At 38.4% G+C, this 18300-nt stretch overlaps 2 protein-coding genes across 9 annotated transcripts in view; one reads left to right on the top strand and one right to left on the bottom strand.

The window, feature by feature from the left end:
* The window catches only part of Slik (Sterile20-like kinase), a 153379-nt gene that overhangs the window by 1618 nt on the left and 133461 nt on the right, over positions 1–18300 (bottom strand). For 6 of the 8 annotated variants that reach the window (XR_010518648.1, XR_010518649.1, XR_010518650.1 and 3 more), the window contains one exon: positions 14310–15864. The exons of the other annotated variants lie outside the window; for them this stretch is intronic. The gene's annotated coding sequence lies outside the window, so the exon portion shown is untranslated. The remainder of the gene's footprint in view (positions 1–14309; positions 15865–18300) is intronic. 8 annotated transcript variants of the gene reach the window in all.
* LOC135712527 (antigen 5 like allergen Cul n 1-like) lies at positions 270–14303 on the top strand. The gene is made up of 3 exons (XM_065235484.1): positions 270–1442; positions 13165–13406; positions 13471–14303. Exons 1-3 carry the CDS (start codon positions 1080–1082, stop codon positions 13703–13705), a joined length of 840 nt encoding a protein of 279 aa, XP_065091556.1. The 5' UTR covers positions 270–1079; the 3' UTR covers positions 13706–14303.

Below are 18300 nucleotides of genomic sequence, written 5' to 3'. Positions count from 1 at the left end.
ATACATTTGGAGAACATTTCGAACGACAGATCTTGACTTGGTGAGTACATATACCAAACTCGAAACACTACCGCCACCACCAAGAATTTGTTAATTGTTATAGAAAGCTTTTCCTTACTTGTGGTAGTATTAGAAAACAACGAAGAATTGAACACATTTACCTTATTATATTTTAAAACATCCAAATTATTCGTTCAAACTTTTACTCAGTAAGACATTTAAAAATCAAAAAATTGCGATGTCTTCAAACATTTTAACGTCGTTGGAATCATAATACAGTCATGCCCACACCATCCCGGAACGCGCAACTCCCACATGTACATCAACAACATTACACATTGTCAGTAGACTGATTTTTTTAGTGGGAAAGCTACCTACCATAGATATGGAGACCGCGCAAAATGTGACACACTGACGGTACCATTTAATCCAAGCAAAGTATTCAATCAATCATAATCCACAGCGAAACAACAACAGGGAACCGCCAAACTAATGATGAAGCAATTACGCTTCAATTAATCCCATTAGATTACAAGGTACGCATAAATAAACCAACATCAGACAATACCGGTTCACGTTACCCTTTGCGATGCACAATCATAAAATGCACGCACAGAATCACCTGTCTATGGCACTCGAAAAATGATCAATGAACTTGAATTTTAATATCCTACACGCAAGCGCAAGCCGCATGGTGTGGGACGGGAGGTGTCAGCTTTATTGACAAAACTTGTCCTGTCTAATGAGTGCGGCGATAAACGCCTTCTCTAAGCACCGTGCTTTTGTCAAGTGCTGGAGAAAAGGTCCACCGAGCCGTCGCACTGAAATTGTAGTGTGGAGTCCGGGTGGTTGTTCGAGTGTTTTCACTTTCAAATTGATAAGAGATTGATCAAATAACACTTACGAAAAACAAAGCACCCTAGCCAAGCACAATGAGATATTCAGCAAACGCTGTATTCTAAATTGTTCCCCAGAGCTTAACCCATACAAACGATCCATTGTCACGGGGGGTGGCGTCGTTCCAACTCGAACACCTCAACGCGTTCTGAAGTGCACTCGTGCTGTCAATTAGTGTCGCAATGTGTACGCAAACGGATCACTGTCGTCTTTGCCGCCGTTGTCGATATGGCAACGATAGTTTCACGCTACCGTGGACGGTGGAGACTACCACACTAGTGATTACAATTCTGCTGGCTTTCGTCGGTGGTTTATCGGAAGCCAAGAAAACCTTGGACTACTGTCGTGCAGACCTGTGTCCCGTGGGCACTCGCCACATAGCGTGCAATGGATATAGATTCGGAGGCAACTGCAGCCGACCCATGCTGGTCAAGATGACACCCAAGTATGTGAATTTGATACTGAACTATCACAATGGAAAAAGGAACCAACTGGCTTGTGGGGCGATGCGACGGTTTGCTTCGGCTAGCTCGATGCAGAAGCTGGTGAGTGAAAGATGATCGGTCATTTAGGTACTAGGAGTAGGCACCCCACTACCAATAGTGATCGTACATCAAACCGAAAACGGTTGTACAATGTGGTTCAACTGAGATAACTAGATCAGTTCACAAAAAGATCATAATTAAGGAAAATGGATGTTATGTCGGCCTAAGTGCCCCTAATTTGGACCCATACATAAATTCAGCAATCGACTAAATTTTCAATAGCGAATAAAAATATCCATGAGTACCGTCTCAATGATGCGTTCATCTAGATAAAATTGTAGCAGATTTTTAGTGATGGACCCAATCTTAGATCCATAGGCCAACATTAGAGCCATTTCCCCTATGTACGGGTTGATCACGGGGTTCCTTATGATGACACACTCGTCTATTTTTAATAATATTTCGATTTTGACGAGATATTTTTTAAAAAACTTTGTTACACTGTCGTCCTTTAGAGTATGCGAACTAATAGGGGTAAGAGGGGCATAGTGAACAGGTGGGGCATAGTGAGCATCCCGTGCACCAGCTTGGGCTTCCGGCCGTTCTGAACGAATTGGTTTGTGGCAGGATCAATATCATAATGATATTGAACCTACTACCAGTTGATTTGTTTCATGCAGCTGGGGATCCAGAACCAAGCTTCGGGATGCTCACTATGCCCACACCTGCTCACTATTCCCCACCTGCTCACTATGCCTCTCCTCCCTCTATGTGTACTGGTAAATAACATTTCAAAAATAATAATGGACAATAGTTGAAAGTTATTGAGTGCGTCGAGTTGGGACCGCGTCAAAAATGGTACCTTCGCGGTAGTCAGTCTTATAGTACGTTCAGACTACAGGGTTATAACATGTTATAGCGCTATCTTGATGGTGCTTTCTGTGTTGCAATTATTTGACAACCGTTATAACTCTCCAGTCTGTACAGCGTTTTAGCACCAAACATATCCATTAGGGTGGTTCAAAAATTCGTTTCTGCTCCACTAAACTAAATCGATTTTAAATCAGGTCTTGATAATTCTCTAAAAATTTGAGCTCAATCGGATGCGAAGTTACTAGCCCTTTGCAGTTTATATAGGAATTACTATGGGAAAAGTGAAAATTTTGTTCATCGTAATAACACGGAAAAATTAGCTATCTGTACTAATATGAAATTTTACCAGCCCAGCTGCAACGTTGCTGGTATCCATGATAAATAAAACCGATGACAAAAAATCAAGAAGACTGGCAACTCTTCCATTTTCTCATACGAACGCTGCTAAGAGACAAATAAAATCGCGTCATCTGCCGCTGAAAGGTAAATGCTTCGAACGAATTTGATAGCTAAGATTGCATCCTCAGAAGAAGGTTTGTGAATTTGCTCATTTTTCTATGCGTTGCTTCCACCTTCACTCAAGCGCAGCGCTATTGTATCGTTCGCTTGGATTCTGACAAAGTTGCCAGTCGCCTTGATATGATGTGTTCGATAAAACTCAACAAATTGTTGCGTTTAATAAGTGAAGAGTGAATCCTGATGAATGTGGGCGTCTTAGTGGAATACCTTTATAATGAGAGAGAAGGATTAGTATTTTCCATTTAATTCCACTACTTTAAAGTAGTGAAATTAAATGGAAAATAGTAATCCTTCTCTCTCTCATTATAGGTGAAGAGTGATTAAAATATCAATTGTATCTAGGTTATTATTGGCTATCAGTGTCGGAAAAATATCAAAATATCAAATCTCATCAATGCGCATAATCTCATTTGATTATCGTAAACAAACATCAACAAGCAAACAACAGTGGATGATATTACAAACTGCGATATGGTAGCTCTGATATCACGCTTACAAAACTCAACAACTATAATTCTCACCCAACTGTGGTGAGTTTAAGCACAGAGAACAGACATCCAAGCTTAAACATTTTTTTCGAAAAATTATGTGTAAGAATTCAAATTAAAATACGTTAGAAGCACTAGCGCCGCCATACGGAATGTTGCGACTCGAGTTACCACTTGTTGCGATTAATGAGTTAACTGAACTAAAATCTGGGTTGATCTTATTGACCGTGTATCCAAATGAACTGTCAAATCAGTTCAAAACAAACAAGACAAAACAACGGAAATCAATCGAGTTTCTGTGGAACCATTGTTTTCGAATAAAAAAACTAAGCTCTTTTACAGTTTCTTGCAGATCTACAACCGTTTTACGTTCCAATTTTAACTGGGCATAATAGTCAGGAGCAAAACTGACTTTTTTTGATTTCACTGGCGGCGTATCTTCAAATGATTCAGTGAGGGTGTGAACTCTTATTAGCCCTCATTTAAATTCAGGTAAGATTTGAACACTGCTTACCCTGCATCCGTTCATCCAGGATTTCAAAAAGCCATAAATGTTTCGTTGCAAGCGCTTGGATTCCACGTGAGAAGAAAATCTCCTGTAGTTCGGGCAACTTATCATCCTTAGAAAAAAATTGAAAAGATTTTCGCTTGGTAACCTTGTTTATTTGCGCACCAATGAAACTCGCACTAGCGGCCCATGTTTTGATCGGTTTTAAACAAACAATGTTTTGCTCACAACAATTTTGACATTTATGTTAAAATGACGTCTGCCGGTCAATAAGAGATGAACTAGCCGATGGCTAAAAATCTCTCTAATAAAGAAAAAAAAAAGTCTGCCGGTCAACGACGTCGACGGGCAGCGACACTAGCGCCACCACGATATTGCTAGTTTCAAATGTCTATTCAAAATAGCAGTTAAATTGCATACACACTTTAGGAATTTGACTAAGATGTCTGTTCTCTGTGGTTTGAGCTTCAATATTTTTGTTGTACACCCGAACAAGAACTGAAACTTCCATCACTGCTGACAGCAGTAACTTTGTGTCTGCCATATGTGAAGAGCAAAGAAGATAGCAAAATATGCTTTCTCTTTCTAAGAAATCGATGTGCAACTGAATCATTTTTCTGTAGAGCCAACTCGTAGCTACAATTCTACATGTTGTGAATAGTCTCGCAACATCAAAGGAGCTTGTAAAATCAATATCATGCTTGATATTTCATTTCAAATTCACGCGTGATATTGGGAGCCCATGAGAGCGGAAAAAAATCATTTGAGTGAGAATTATGCCATCACTGTTAAGTATTAGCATAGAGGTAACTTTAAGACTAGTAGGTCCCGGAGAAACGTGCTCAACTTTTTGGCTCAGCTCTGGTACTATCTTCGGTCCCAAGCTAATCGATGCACCCCTAGAAACATAGGAAAATCCACGAACCCCTCATTTTATCTGTCAAATTTTCATAGCGAATCAAAACAAACATTGTTAGTACTAGAATTTTGACTAGAATGGGGTACGTTAATCGATTTGCCTTGGGACCAATAGGCTAGTCAAGTATTGAGTCAATTTAAAATCGTTAGTTTCCACCGGTTGGTATTAGCCCTTTTCTTGCCAAAGGTTTACCTTATTTTCAGATGCAAAAATGTGTTTTTTTGTTTTAGTGTAGATCAATGTCTATGGTCCAACATATTTCCAAAAAATAGTATGGACAAATTTCTACGCAGAGACCTCTCAAAAGTAGTTTATGAACAGCCCCTCATGTTTATACATGTCTATAACAGGGCTGGTAGCTATCTATGCTGTCAAAAATAGTGATTTTAGTGACCATGTTGAAGAAATAAGTGACCAAATAGTGACTATTAGTTGTCATAAAGTGACCTCAGAGAGGAAAAGTAATAGATTTTTAACTTATTGAATTCAAACTTTAAATCTTCCGCTTCTTTCAATAGAAAGTTTATGACCAAACCCACGGTATTATCTAGGATGTCTACTAGCTGGAAAAACCTGGAAAACCGTGAATCCTCAGAGTTTTTTTTTTAAATACCTGGTCTCAGACAATTTAATAATTTTATTACTAAGAATATTTTAAAGAAAAGAATGCATTTCAAACTACAAACATTCAATTTTGCTCGTTATTTTCTTTCATTCACACATTGAACTTTATATATCCAGAGTAGATTAATCTTCAGTAACAAATAAATTTTTAAAATTTAGAGGATTGAAATGTTTTTTTTTTTTTGGTTCTGAAATATGCATATTTCCTACAAATTTTAAACTTGAACAAGTTTTTGAAATTCTGGAGTCAAAAGTTATAATACATCAAGAAATTTTCAAGAATCTGAAGTCAAATTTGTTGCACAGTTTTTAAAGGTTCATGGAATTTTATTATAATTTCATAGGACATCAAGTGCAATCTGCTTTAAACTCGGCTTTCAAGGTACTTCTGAGGAGTTTTAGATTTCATGTGAAGCCTGGGATAGTTTTGAGTAGAATATCAAGAAAACACAGAATTGAATTCAAAATAAATGTTAATGAAAACTCAAGGATGAAAACTCAAGGAAGTTTCTTATGAGCAGAACTCCTGTGAACTTCAGGAAAAAAAAATCCAAGGTCATTGAGACGATAATTTCATGACATTTGTGGGAGAAAACTAATCCGGAGCAATTGGAGATGGAGATGGAGAATGCTTAGGGCTATGGGGGTGCTAAAAAGGGGATTACAATTAAATCTGAGCATAACTCTAAGAGATTTTCAAAAGAAATCCGAAAAAGAATTCCAGGAGGGTTTGCCAAACAAAATATGAGGAGAAATGTAAGGAATTTGTGAGAAGATGGGCAAATAAATTCTTCGGAAACTGTCAATGTTAGTAGAATTCCAAGGGAAGGAGTGAGATTCAAAAGGAAATCTGAAATGAATTCAATGAAAAGTATGAGAATCTTTCCAAAGGGTTTCTTACTCAGGAGAATGTCAATGTAATAATTCCGAGGAAAATTCAAAGAAAATTGAATTTGGAAGATAGTTCCAACGAAAATTTGAGGAAGTTTATTCTGGAGATATTTTTTAGAGAAGCTTACCAAGTGAATTTCTAGAATAATTCCATGCTAGTTTCGGGAGAATACAAAGCGAATGCTGAGGAGAACTTCGAGTGAATTTTCATGAGAAATTTCCGTTGAATGTGGAATGGACTATTCTGAGACCTTCAGAACTACTTGAAAGTTCCCAAAATTTTCCTGAAGTTAATGAAACTGCCTTCAAGTTCTTTTGTAGTTTGAGAAGCTAGCCTGAAGCTCACAATACTTCTCATCAAATGTTTGAACTTCCCTAAACTTTTTCGGATTTCTTAAAGTTTCCTCAATTCCAGCTCTCGAAACCAAGATTGCAAATAGGGTTTTTGATCTAATTTCCGTCCTACTAAGCACAACCCGCACTTTACCTCTCTTTTCTGAACGAGTTTAAACAAAAAATGGAATATTACTATCAAAGATGATTTGCAAATTTATTCACCTTTCCATAAGTACCGTTGGATTTGATAAAGAGTCACAAATTGTTGAGATATTGTCTAAAATCTAACACTGCTTCTTGATTCTAAATTCGTTCTACGAGTTTCAATTCCGTCCTAACGCATTGAAACGCCATTAGATTTTCTTCGTCCAACGGATAAACGTAGAAAAAGGGGATTCGCTAGGAGCGCTTCTTTTGTTTTGAGAACAATGAGCGTAAATATTCATATAATGCGCTCTAACAGGATTTATGTTGTAGCTAATGAACTAACGCATCGTAACAAACCTATTATTGATTTGTGCACGGTGAAATCATTGATATTATTGATCTTTTCTGACCGATAGAACGGAAATGGGCGATTACGACGAAGTAGCGCTCTACCCTACTCATTTCAGCTAAAATAGTGTTTTTCGGAATAATAAAACCAAAAGATGGTAGCTTACAAGAAGAGGTTACAAAGTATGTGTTTGAAACATAAAACCTGTAAATGTTGCTTTCTATGAGTCACAATCAGCGATTTGCTGATTGCTGAGTAAGTGAGTGAGTGAGTGAGTGTGTGAAAAATCGCTGATTGTGACTCTCATGAAGTGAAATAAACAGGTTTAATATGTCAAACACATTCTTTGCAACCTCTTCTTGTATCTTACCAATTCAAAATATGATCTTAACATCATTTCATAATTTAAAAAAAATTGTTTTAGCTGAAATGAGTATTTGCAACCTTGCTCGAAACTTCTTTAAAAAAATATGCCATTTCTCTAATGTTAACGGAACTGCTCTGAAGCTCTCTGTTCTATCCTTAAGTTCTCGAAACTTCTCTGATGTTTTTGCAGTTCTCACGAAGGTTGTTGTACTGCCCTGAATTAAATTGAACTGTCCTAAAAATGTTTAAGCTTCCGTGAACTTCTGAGCTTATGTGAAGACCTAAATAATTTTCTTTACATCTCTGAAGTTCTCTGAAAATCTGGGAGCATCTTAAAATTTCCACTAAATTTCTGAAATTAATGGAACTGAACTTCCCCTGAAATTCCCGCTGTTTTACGAGCTTATCAAACTTCCTTGAAAGGCTCCCGCATTTTGCTTATGTTTATGAAAGTTCGTGAAATTCTCGGATCTTTCCTTAAGTTCGAAAGGCTTCTATTAAGTTCTCGAAATGTTTCTGAAAATCTCTGCACTGCCTTGTGCGGCATAACAGCCCCATTAGCATTTTCGGCAAAAAAAATAATTATACATAGGAATCGATTGTCAAGTTCCTTAACTTCACAATGAACATGGAAAGTTTCCTACTTTGTTCAGAAAATGTCGCGAAAAATACCAAAACTACATTGTCCTGTCCATAAGAGTCAAGTTCGTTGCTCAACGAAAAGTACGTTTGATTGAGCTATATTTCGCGTCTGTTATGACTCAAATTTATGTCAAAATTGACGCTCGTATATGTCACTCTCAGAGCACCTAAATTTACAAAAAAAAAATCTAAGTGTGCAGTTCTATTATTTTCACTGAAGATCGCAAGATGTTATAAATTATCAACACTAATTCCCAACTTTTTCAACGGTCTAGTCGTTCCTGACGTTGCCCAAAATATTTCTAAATTACCTTAAAGTTGTCTAGACTGCCCTAAATTTCTCAGTAGTTTTTTTTTTTTTTTTTTTTTATAAGAGGCCACAATTTTACTGACATTAATTGAATTGCCTTGAAGTTTTCACAATTTTCCTTAAGTTGTATAAACATTATAAACGCTCACGAAACTTTGTCTTAAATCACTTATTTTCCCTGAAGTTATCTGGACATCCCTGATGTTTTCTATGCTTACCCGAAGTTCTCTAAATTTAATATTCCGGGACTTTTTCTATTATATATTCATAATTACCAAGTTTCAAATAACAGGCTTAAAGTGGTAATTTTTTACGATAGATGAGGAGATGATAGTGTAGAGTTGATAGTTCCGTTAGAGTACGGCAGTGTGAAAATTGTATATAGGGGTTGATGCATATATTATGTTACGCTATTAGGGGGGAAGGGAGTCTAAGATTTTGGGACAAGCAATGTTTTATGAATATGAAAAATGTCGCGATAGGGAGGAGGGGGGTAAATTTTTCCACGATTTAGCGTGACATAATTAATGCATGGGCCCTAAAGAGTAGAAAGCGAGCAAGGACAACTTTAAGGAAGGTACGAATCGGGATAATTATCTCTCTTAACCAAACTCCCCCGTTGGAGAGGGATGGTGAGAGGTACCCCCCCCCCCCCCCCCGACACCACTGGCAAAAAGAGATGATCACCGATCTGCTCATGTACCGACGATGTGTTTGAAACAGTTCTATCGATTGTACCGCACTCAAGTTATTATCTGAAGGGATGCATCGTCTCTTTTTGCCAGTGGTGGCGGGGGACCATCCCTCTCCAACGGGGGAGTTTGGTAAAGAGAGATGATTATCCCTCTCGTACCTTCCTCAAAGTTGTCCTTGCTCGCTTTCTACTCTCTATATACAATTTTCACACTGCCGTACTCTAACGAAGCTATCAACTCTATACTTTCATCACCTCGTCTATCGTAAAAAATGACCACTTTAACTCTGTTATTTGAAACTTAGCATATTCAACTATGTAAAATCGTTAACTTCACGCAGAAGTAATGCGAACATAAATATAGTTAAAGTATATTCATAATTCCCTGCCAATTCTAAAGTTTTCGGATCAATAATAGAATTCTGGGAATATCCTATAACTCTACGGAACTCCTGGCAAATTTCCTTAGGTTAATGGGATTGTTCTGAAGTTATCTGACCATCCTCGGAGTACTCGGAACTTCGCTAAATATCGTGAAACTATCTAAAAATATTTAAATTTTTAGAATTTCTCTGTAATTTCATTGCCATTTTTAAATAATAGAACTTCGTTCATGTGTTCTAATCATCTTAGCCAAACTTTCGCAATTTTGTTAAGTTCTTGAAATTTTCATGATTTAACTTTCTTAAAATACTCTCACATTTTTCGGCAGTTCATATAATTTTAATTGCGTTCAAGAAAGTATTTTTTTTTCTTGTTTCCGTACTGAGTAAGAATGCTACCGACACCAGGGAGGCAGCTCCCACACCTGGACCCTACCTATCGGCCCATTAACTCATGGACCGGAGACCAACGACTTTACTTCCCTTCCGAAGTAGAAATTCTCTCGGAGCTTTGCTGAAGTTTCTGCAGTTTCCTTGAAATAAATCTCGGTTCTGCTCTAGAATAGAACTCTCGTAAACACCCTCGTTGGACTTTTGTTATTTTTTAAATTTTCATAAATTCTCTGAAGGTGTGAAGGTCCTCTTTTTTTCAGCACCAATGATGGAAAAGTTCGCGAAAACTCACTATGACTAGCGAACTTTTCCCTTGGTGAACTTCGTGAAATATCGCGAACTTTTCCAACACTGCTCAGCACATCATGCTTCTAACTCACGATTTTTAAACTGCTCCAAAAGTCTGAACTAAAGTTACGGGAACTGCCCTTAAGAATTCTAAAATTCTTCAAAGATCTCTAGATCTAGCATTTCTGAGGTACTTCGAACTTCTTAAAACTTTTCACAATCTTCCTCAAATTCTCAATATATCTGAAGTTCTTCTATCGTTCTCTGAAATTCTATGAATTTCTTAAAAGTTCCAGCAGTTTTTCGGAAGCAAATAGAACCGGTTTGAGGTTCTTAAATCTTCCAGTAAGTTCCCCATATTATCAGGATGTTAACTTCCCTTATGTTCCCGCAGTTTGTTTATGAAGGTTTACTGAAATTCAAAGCATTTCTTTTCATTCATGAGAACTTCTGCAAAGTTTCTACATTTGTTGTGAAGTCAATGGGACTTCACTAAACAGCTCTAATCTTTCATGAAAAACCGTAGAAACCCGGGACAAACATTTTATTTTCAAAAATTTGTCTCTCAGAGATGCCATGGCCGAATAAATTTAATTTTCTTTAGCATCATTCCGGTGAGTGGATCTTACATCTGTACGGTGGTCTCCACCTCAGGCTCCTCCCTCTTTGTTATATATTCAAGGATGTGTTGACACGGGGGTGTTTTTTCAATCTTTATCATATATCTTACTTATCATAGCGACAACATATTGATTTTTTTATTACTCGAGTTAATAATAGAGAACAATCGTAAGAACCCATGTCTACCTTGGAATCGATTCCGGATGTTCCAGATTATGGTTCCATATGGTCAAATTTAATATTGAATATGTCATATTCAATTATCTTAAAGATAAATCGTCCAGCTCAAACCTTTGTAGGGGTAAGAGGTGGGACCATCATCATCATATCTCTCATAAACATATCATGCGACATATCACATCACTTCTACTCGATGAAATATGACCAATGGATCTCAAAATGATAACCATAGAGCCATATGGCACCGTAGAACCGGTTCCGAATATTCCGGATTATGATACCTTATGGTCATATTTGATATTTCTCATAACCATGTCAAGCGACATATCAAATCACATCTACTCGATGAAATATGACCAATGGCACTCAAAACGACTACCATAGAACCATATGGCCACCATAAAACCGGTTCTGGATATTCCAGAGTATATATCAAGAGAGAGATATCAAATTTGACCATATGAAACCATACTCTGGAATATCCAGAACCGGTTTTATGGTGACCATAAAGCATCATAATCCGGAATATTCGGAACCGGTTTTAAGGTGGCCATATGGCTCTATGGTTTTCATTTTTAGTGCCATTGGCCATATTTCATCGAGTAGATGTGATTTGATATGTCGCACGATATGGTTATGAGAGATAATAAATTTGACCATATGGAACCATAATCCGGAACATCCGGAATCAATTCCAAGGTAGACATGGGTTCTTATGATTGTTCTCTATTATTTTCTCGAATTCCAAGAAAAATATCAATATGCTAACGCAATGATAAGTAAGATAGGTATATGATAAAGATTGAAAAAACACCCCCGTGCCAACACATCCTAGAATATATAACAAAGAGGGAGGGGCCTGAGGGGGAGTACCACCCAACAGATGTAAGAACCAATCACCGGAATGATGTTAAAAAAAAATTAAATTTATTCGGCCCAGGTATTTCTGAGATACAAATCTTTGAAAATAAAAAGTTTGTCTCGGGTTAATTACAAACTTGAAATAAATCTTTTTCCTTAATTCTGGCACTTTGAAAGTATCTTGGACAAACATCGACAAGACACATTATATTTTGAGATGTGTTAAACTTCAACATAAAGCTATTTCTTTAAAACTGATTTTTTTTTTATCCATTTCGTTTATTTGGAAGGCTCAATCGCGTTAGCTTTACGGAGCCGATAATTCATTGTTCACTGTTTGTAACAAAATTCACTTAATTCTATGTCTAGTAGGAGTTGGGCCGATTACTCGCGGCTTACTCGAGGTTAGAGGGGTACATTGTTGAAGGATAGGATCAGGGGAGGAGCTTGGGGTAGGGTTTCGTTGTCTCATCAGAGCGTTGTCGCCAGTATGAATAGTAGTGCTGTTCTAGCTTCGTCTGGAGTTCGACCGGCTATGGTGACCAGTGGGCGACGATGAGACTCATCGGTTCTTTAAAACTGATTGTCATATATTAAAAACGTTGGGTTATTTGCTGTTGTTGTTTTACAAAAAAGGATATCTTTAATGCATTTAAAACATTTTTATAATTCTGAAAATTATCGGGTAAAGTTCTGAAAAAGGGGCTGTTCATTAACTACGTAGACATTTTTTGGGATTCTTGACACTACCCCCCCCCCCCCCCCTGCGTAGACAATTGTCCATACATTTTTTTTTTAATTTGTATGGACCATGGATAATTGAACCTGACTTAATAATAAAAATAATAATGAATAATGTGATATCCGTTCGTTACTTCCCACCGACTAGCACTGGAACGACGAACTTTTAGGGGGGCTAAACTGTCTTCCACGTAGCCTATACCTTATTACCTTATGAACAGCCCCAAACCTTGGAAAACCCAATTTTATTTAGTCAAATGAGTGACACCCTGTAGATAGTTCGTATTCGTTTACCTCAATATTCTGCGTTAGCAAAATGTTTTGACATAACGAATTATTCGAGATCTCTGAAACATCAGGAACTTGGACAACAAATCGGACAGCGCTAAGTGTGAATCTTCAAATAATGAACTATTTCCAAATGTAGTGCCGAACTTAAAAATTCTCATAAAATAGCATCTTATAGCCCTCGGAGTTCTCGCGATTTTCTCGCTTACGGTTATCTGTACTTGCCGACAACAAAACCAATCTTGTCGTAGGTACATATTAAGAATATTATTAAATTACATCCAGCTTAAATAGGATTGAACTTGACTTAATAAATAATAATGAATAATGTGATATCCGTTCGCTACTTCCCACCGACTAGCACTGGAACGACGAACTGGCACACCTAGCGGAATACAATGCCAAAAGCTGCCACTTTGCCCATGATGAATGCCACAACACTGCCCACTTCCGCTATACTGGCCAAAGCATCGGCATGAAGTGGTTCCACGGTATGAACTACACGGCAGCCCGAGTCGTGCGGGATCTGGTCCGGAAATGGTACCTTGAGCACAAGGAAACAAAACAACGCGATCTGGATCGTTTCCTGGTTACCCCTCACAGGTGAGAATTAGAAGAATTCTATAGCCATTTGCCTTCGTAATCAGTATTGGTCGTTTATCAACAGTTTCAAGATCGGCCATTTCACCCAGCTGATCCACGCGGACACCACCGAAATAGGTTGCGCCCTGGTCCGATTTTTCAAACATCACAACAACCTACAGTTCATTCATTACTATCTGGTCTGCAACTACTCCGAAGGTAACATCGAAAAACGACCCGTCTATCGAAAGGGTAAACGGTGCAGCAAATGTAAACACGGTTGTACCGGAGGAAAATACCGCTGTCTATGTCGCGGCTAGGATTGACCAACACTACGTGGTCTTCACCTTGAAAACGTAATACATATTCCCTACGTCGCTGAGTACCTGCTGTATGTATGCTAGGCTGCAAATAGATAGCTGATGAACAATAAACGTGTAAAATATATTTGCTTTAAGACACGCGTCCTTAATTGCGACAGTGAGAAATGAGCGGAGGATTAACAGGGTGTGTTTATTATTATCATGGTTTGGTTTTTCAACGTTTGTTTGTACGTGATTGCATTTGAAAATCACTTATCCAGAGCTCACAACAGCCGGTAGATTGTTCTAGGTAATGGTAGACGATAATAGGAGGCCTCAATCGGGAAGTTTTGTAACGTCAGAGCGGAAGTGTGTAGATAATGGAGTAACTGACATTCAAAACTTTTTAGACCCGACTTATTTTATATTGAAACCCTGTACCTTACACCATCCCCCAGTTCTATAGCACCGATTGCAACAAGATAACAGATACGCCGACATAGCACAACATGATAACAATGGAAAACAAATTTCGATCACGATGAACCAACATTGAAACTAAAACACATAAATTGCATTTAAATTTGTGAAAGAATTTGTGGAGAGAATAAATTCAACAAACCTTATCTATCTCCGCTCGAACGGTCGTTTTTTCATATAGGTTCTATACTTTGTTGTGGATCCGGTTTACCGTTGGAATGATATTATCTATTCTTTCGAGGAAGAATGATGAAACAATCCATGGTGCACAATGTTTGTGGGTTTAACGTGACTCGAGCATTGTTTGGATCCTAATTCTTCCGTCGGGTTAGTGACTCATAGCTTCCGCTTAAGCGATGGTGTTAGTCGATTGTTAGTAAGCAACCGTAATCTGCGGTTTAGGGTTGTTAGGAGTGTATTTAATTAGTGCACGCAGTAGCTTGAAATTATTCCTTCAGTTCATTTTATTGACTAATGTGCCGCTGACTCAGTACTTCCACGCCAGTTGAATTTCCGCTTTTTGTAGTAGCAGTTGCAAAATAGTAATGATAGTGCAATAATGTGCGATGCTAGTTTTCTGTTTTCTTTTTTATTAAATTGCTTAAAGTTAAAAAATTCGAAGAAACTTTCACGAAAGGGGACATTTTTGGGAGAGGGAGAACGCACGTATACACAGTTCCAATGCCTTAGGTTAAGCTTAAATAGAATGAGCTATAATTTTCAAAATTCAAAAAAGTCAACTAGATGATATTGATTTCCTGACTAGCTTCTAAAGACAATCTGTTCTAAGCGGCTGAGTCGCCATCTTTTCCCGGGGACAAGAGAATTGGTGTCGAAGGAGAAAGTTTCATGCCCGCCGAAGGGGGCACCACACTGCGTCGGATTCCACCATCACCGTTTTGGTGTTCAGAATTTGCTTGCATTGGAAGACCTCCTCTAGCTGAACTGAACGTGGTTAATTTACTAATATTGGCATCGGATGAAACATTATTGGCGCCATGACGACTTGTTCCCCAACCATAGCTACCGTCTCTAGGCATTGTGCTGTACGAGGTAACTCCATACGATGATCGATTCGTCATCGCTTCGAAAATATTGCTTGGCTTTTTAACCCGTATGGGAACAACGCGATTTGTTGGTTCGGAATTTTGTCTGGAATGACTTTGGAGCGGAGGTAAGCTCGGAGTATGCCGAGTACCGTTCTCCTGGTATTGTCTATTGGGATTATTTTTGATTGGTATTTTAGTTCTCCTCCCTGAAAGCATATCCTCGGATTTCCTACGCAAGTGTACCCCATCATCAGTGAAGATATACTTTATAGCCGACTGGTTGTCGCCCTGACCCGACTGAACCGGTGCCAAGTTCTCATTCTCATTTTCCTCCAACACCGAATCGTAGGACGATGCTAGGGAAAGCTTGTGGGCCGAATTGGGTGTATTTGGAACGGAACGACTCAAATCTGGCACCGAACTGTGTATACTGTTGCGTCCATTGGCCACCGGTAGCGCAAGGAAGGTACGGGACCGGGAAATGCTGAGCAGGCCACCGTGTAGCCGATAGGAACGGGAGTTAAGGGAATTGGTGCGATTCCGAATCTCCGGGGGAACTACAAAATCACCATCGAATTCACGTCGGTCAACTGGACCCCACTTTTGCTCGTACTCGTTCACCATCCGGTCGAGCTCTTTCTGTACAGTCTGCACGCCGAATAACAGCGGGAGTGGGTTGCATGATCCAATGTGTATTTAGATTGATTTAAAGTGAGCAGTAAGAAAAATAAAATGAAGGAAAAGGGTTATCGTAAAAAAGGGATTAGTATGTAATTCAATATATATACTTAGAATACGGTCACACTATCATAAAAGCCAATTAGTAATCGTTTTTACTCGCATACGAACGCCACATGCTATACCTTTTATTCTTATCGTCGCGCCGGCTAGATGTCGAATTGGTCACCTTGAATTAAATGTTACATTGTATACCATTGCTAAAGCATACGAACCTACCGATCCTACCTTACTTTTTCCCATTTGCTTTTATTCGTTCCTAAACATGACAGTGACACCGAAAATAGTTTTCATGTAGCTTCCATTGTAAACGCAAATGATTTTCATCTAGGTATAAACAAAATTAATGGAATTCATCTGAATTTCACATAACATTCATGCGATCACGTTAATTTTATACGATTTTTCGTATGAACTTCATCGGCCTCATAATATACATGTGATTTTGTGGAGGATTTTTAGCTATGTGATCACATGAAAGCTATGTGAAATTCACATGGTTTTCATCCATTAGATATGTGATCAATTATTTTAGTGGACCACTTTATCGGTCAATCCAGATTATCCGGAGAACCAGAATATGGCCACTATACCGCAAAATATAGTTTCCATATTAAATACGCTTTGATCTCTTGATTCTGGACGGCATTGAAACAATCACAAGGTTCTAGGACATTTTTTATAATGTGGCCACTTTATCTGTCGTTCCGAATCCTCCTTTAGGACAGTAGAGTTTCGCTAAGGGCGTTTATGGTGTCTTTACACCATATACACTTAGTACTATCAATTTCCAGTAATATACGTTAAGTAAAGTGTAAAATTATGTCCATAGATAGTGGCATTTCCTACTTTACCGGGAACTCGAGTTGATCCCGACGCAAAAGTCTCTGCTCAAGTCAAGAAGACGCATATTGCTAGCAGTGAAGTTCCGCCATTGATTAAGGAATCCGATTGCAGGCGTCCACTCGCAATGACGGTACGATGAGGAAGAGGACGAGAGACGATCGCTGCATGCTCTCGTAGAGGGATATTCAATACCGCACATCTCCCTCCTCCATTAAAAAAACAGCACTCGTTGTACCTTGAGAAGAATGGCTTCACGGAAAGAGGAAAGGAACACGTTTTTGTTACCTTCACTTACAGACAATCAGGTGTAAGATGTATCAATCAATGTTATTCATGATGATGATGATGAACATCTGCAACAACTGGTAGAAGTGGATACAATATTACACTTATCAACATTATGTTATCTCAAATTCTGTGTACATCGCACAGCGTGATATTACGCAACAACCGCATTGACCAACATGAAACAGTTTTTTCTGTATTCATCAGATTAGGAGGTGGTGTGTGTCTCCAGTGAGATGCCTTGTCTCTCTTATCATTTTCAAGAGGTAACATTTACTATATTTACCTTAAAAAGAAAACTGGCATCACTGATAATTTCTTATTTGGGAATAATTGCCAAAAACTTGCGCCTACAGTTGCTGTCGTTTCTGGATCTACACTGTTGTTCTCATGCTCGAGTCTCTTAATCTCTACCAGTTTCTCCTTTCCCTTTACAAACTGCTTTATCCTTTCCAATGATATCAAACATACTCAACTGGGGTGTCTTAGTTGGAGTAAATGCAACCATCTTCAAATTATCTATGTAGCTTAAATGTATCGCTTTGATAGATTTCTCTTTAATGCACAAACAAGCCATCTTGCAGAGCTCCTTAAGCGGAAGGTTCTACTTGAGGTTCTAGCTTTGATAGATATAGGTTCCGCTTCCGATGCTGCCCGGATGGCCATTCAACGACGAGAAAGAAAGATATCAGAGTGACTGTTCCACATTATCGGGAGCGAGACTGACCATGCTAGTTTTCCTTCACTGGTGCGTTCGACAATCAGTTTTGTTTGCATCCATCTTACCTCCTTGTCCATTCAACCCGTATCTTCAATTTGCTTATATAATTTTTTTAAAAGGCTCGATCCATCCCACCTGGTCATTATTTTGCCACTGAATTTGACTGAACTTTATGTAAATAAGCTTCTTTAAATTATACATCTTGCTGTTCAGCGATTCATCCAGCTTTAGGTAATACATTTTAACCATATTCTGGGGTTGAAATTTAAACATTACTCATAATTAGGTTTCCTGTTTTAAGCGTGTACAAAGAAAACATCTGTCAAAACAATGATTTTTTTAGGTGTTCGCCACCTTATTTGTTTACGGAGTATCTCACAACTACATTGGAGCCTGGTCAAACAGTAACGTCCATTGATGCTTGCAAGTTACAACCATCCCGAGAGCATTTCTCGCGCCAACCTTCAAATAGACCAATCTACATTGATCGATTC

The sequence above is a fragment of the Ochlerotatus camptorhynchus genome, unplaced genomic scaffold (genome assembly GCF_037179485.1).
Source record: "Ochlerotatus camptorhynchus isolate MF236.1 unplaced genomic scaffold, CSIRO-AGI_Acam_v1.1 ptg000491l, whole genome shotgun sequence".
NCBI lineage: Eukaryota > Metazoa > Arthropoda > Insecta > Diptera > Culicidae > Ochlerotatus > Ochlerotatus camptorhynchus.
This window is presented reverse-complemented; position numbering and strand designations above follow the sequence as displayed.

What these genes read in the sequence shown, in the direction of transcription:
- LOC135712527 (XM_065235484.1), top strand. Translation starts at nt 1,080, where the DNA reads ATGTGTACGCAAACGGATCACTGTCGTCTTTGCCGCCGTTGTCGATAT. An exon ending in CTAGCTCGATGCAGAAGCTG is followed by an intron (nt 1,443 to 13,164) that starts GTGAGTGAAAGA and finishes CCCACCGACTAG; the next exon opens with CACTGGAACGACGAACTGGC. An exon ending in TTCCTGGTTACCCCTCACAG is followed by an intron (nt 13,407 to 13,470) that starts GTGAGAATTAGA and finishes GTTTATCAACAG; the next exon opens with TTTCAAGATCGGCCATTTCA.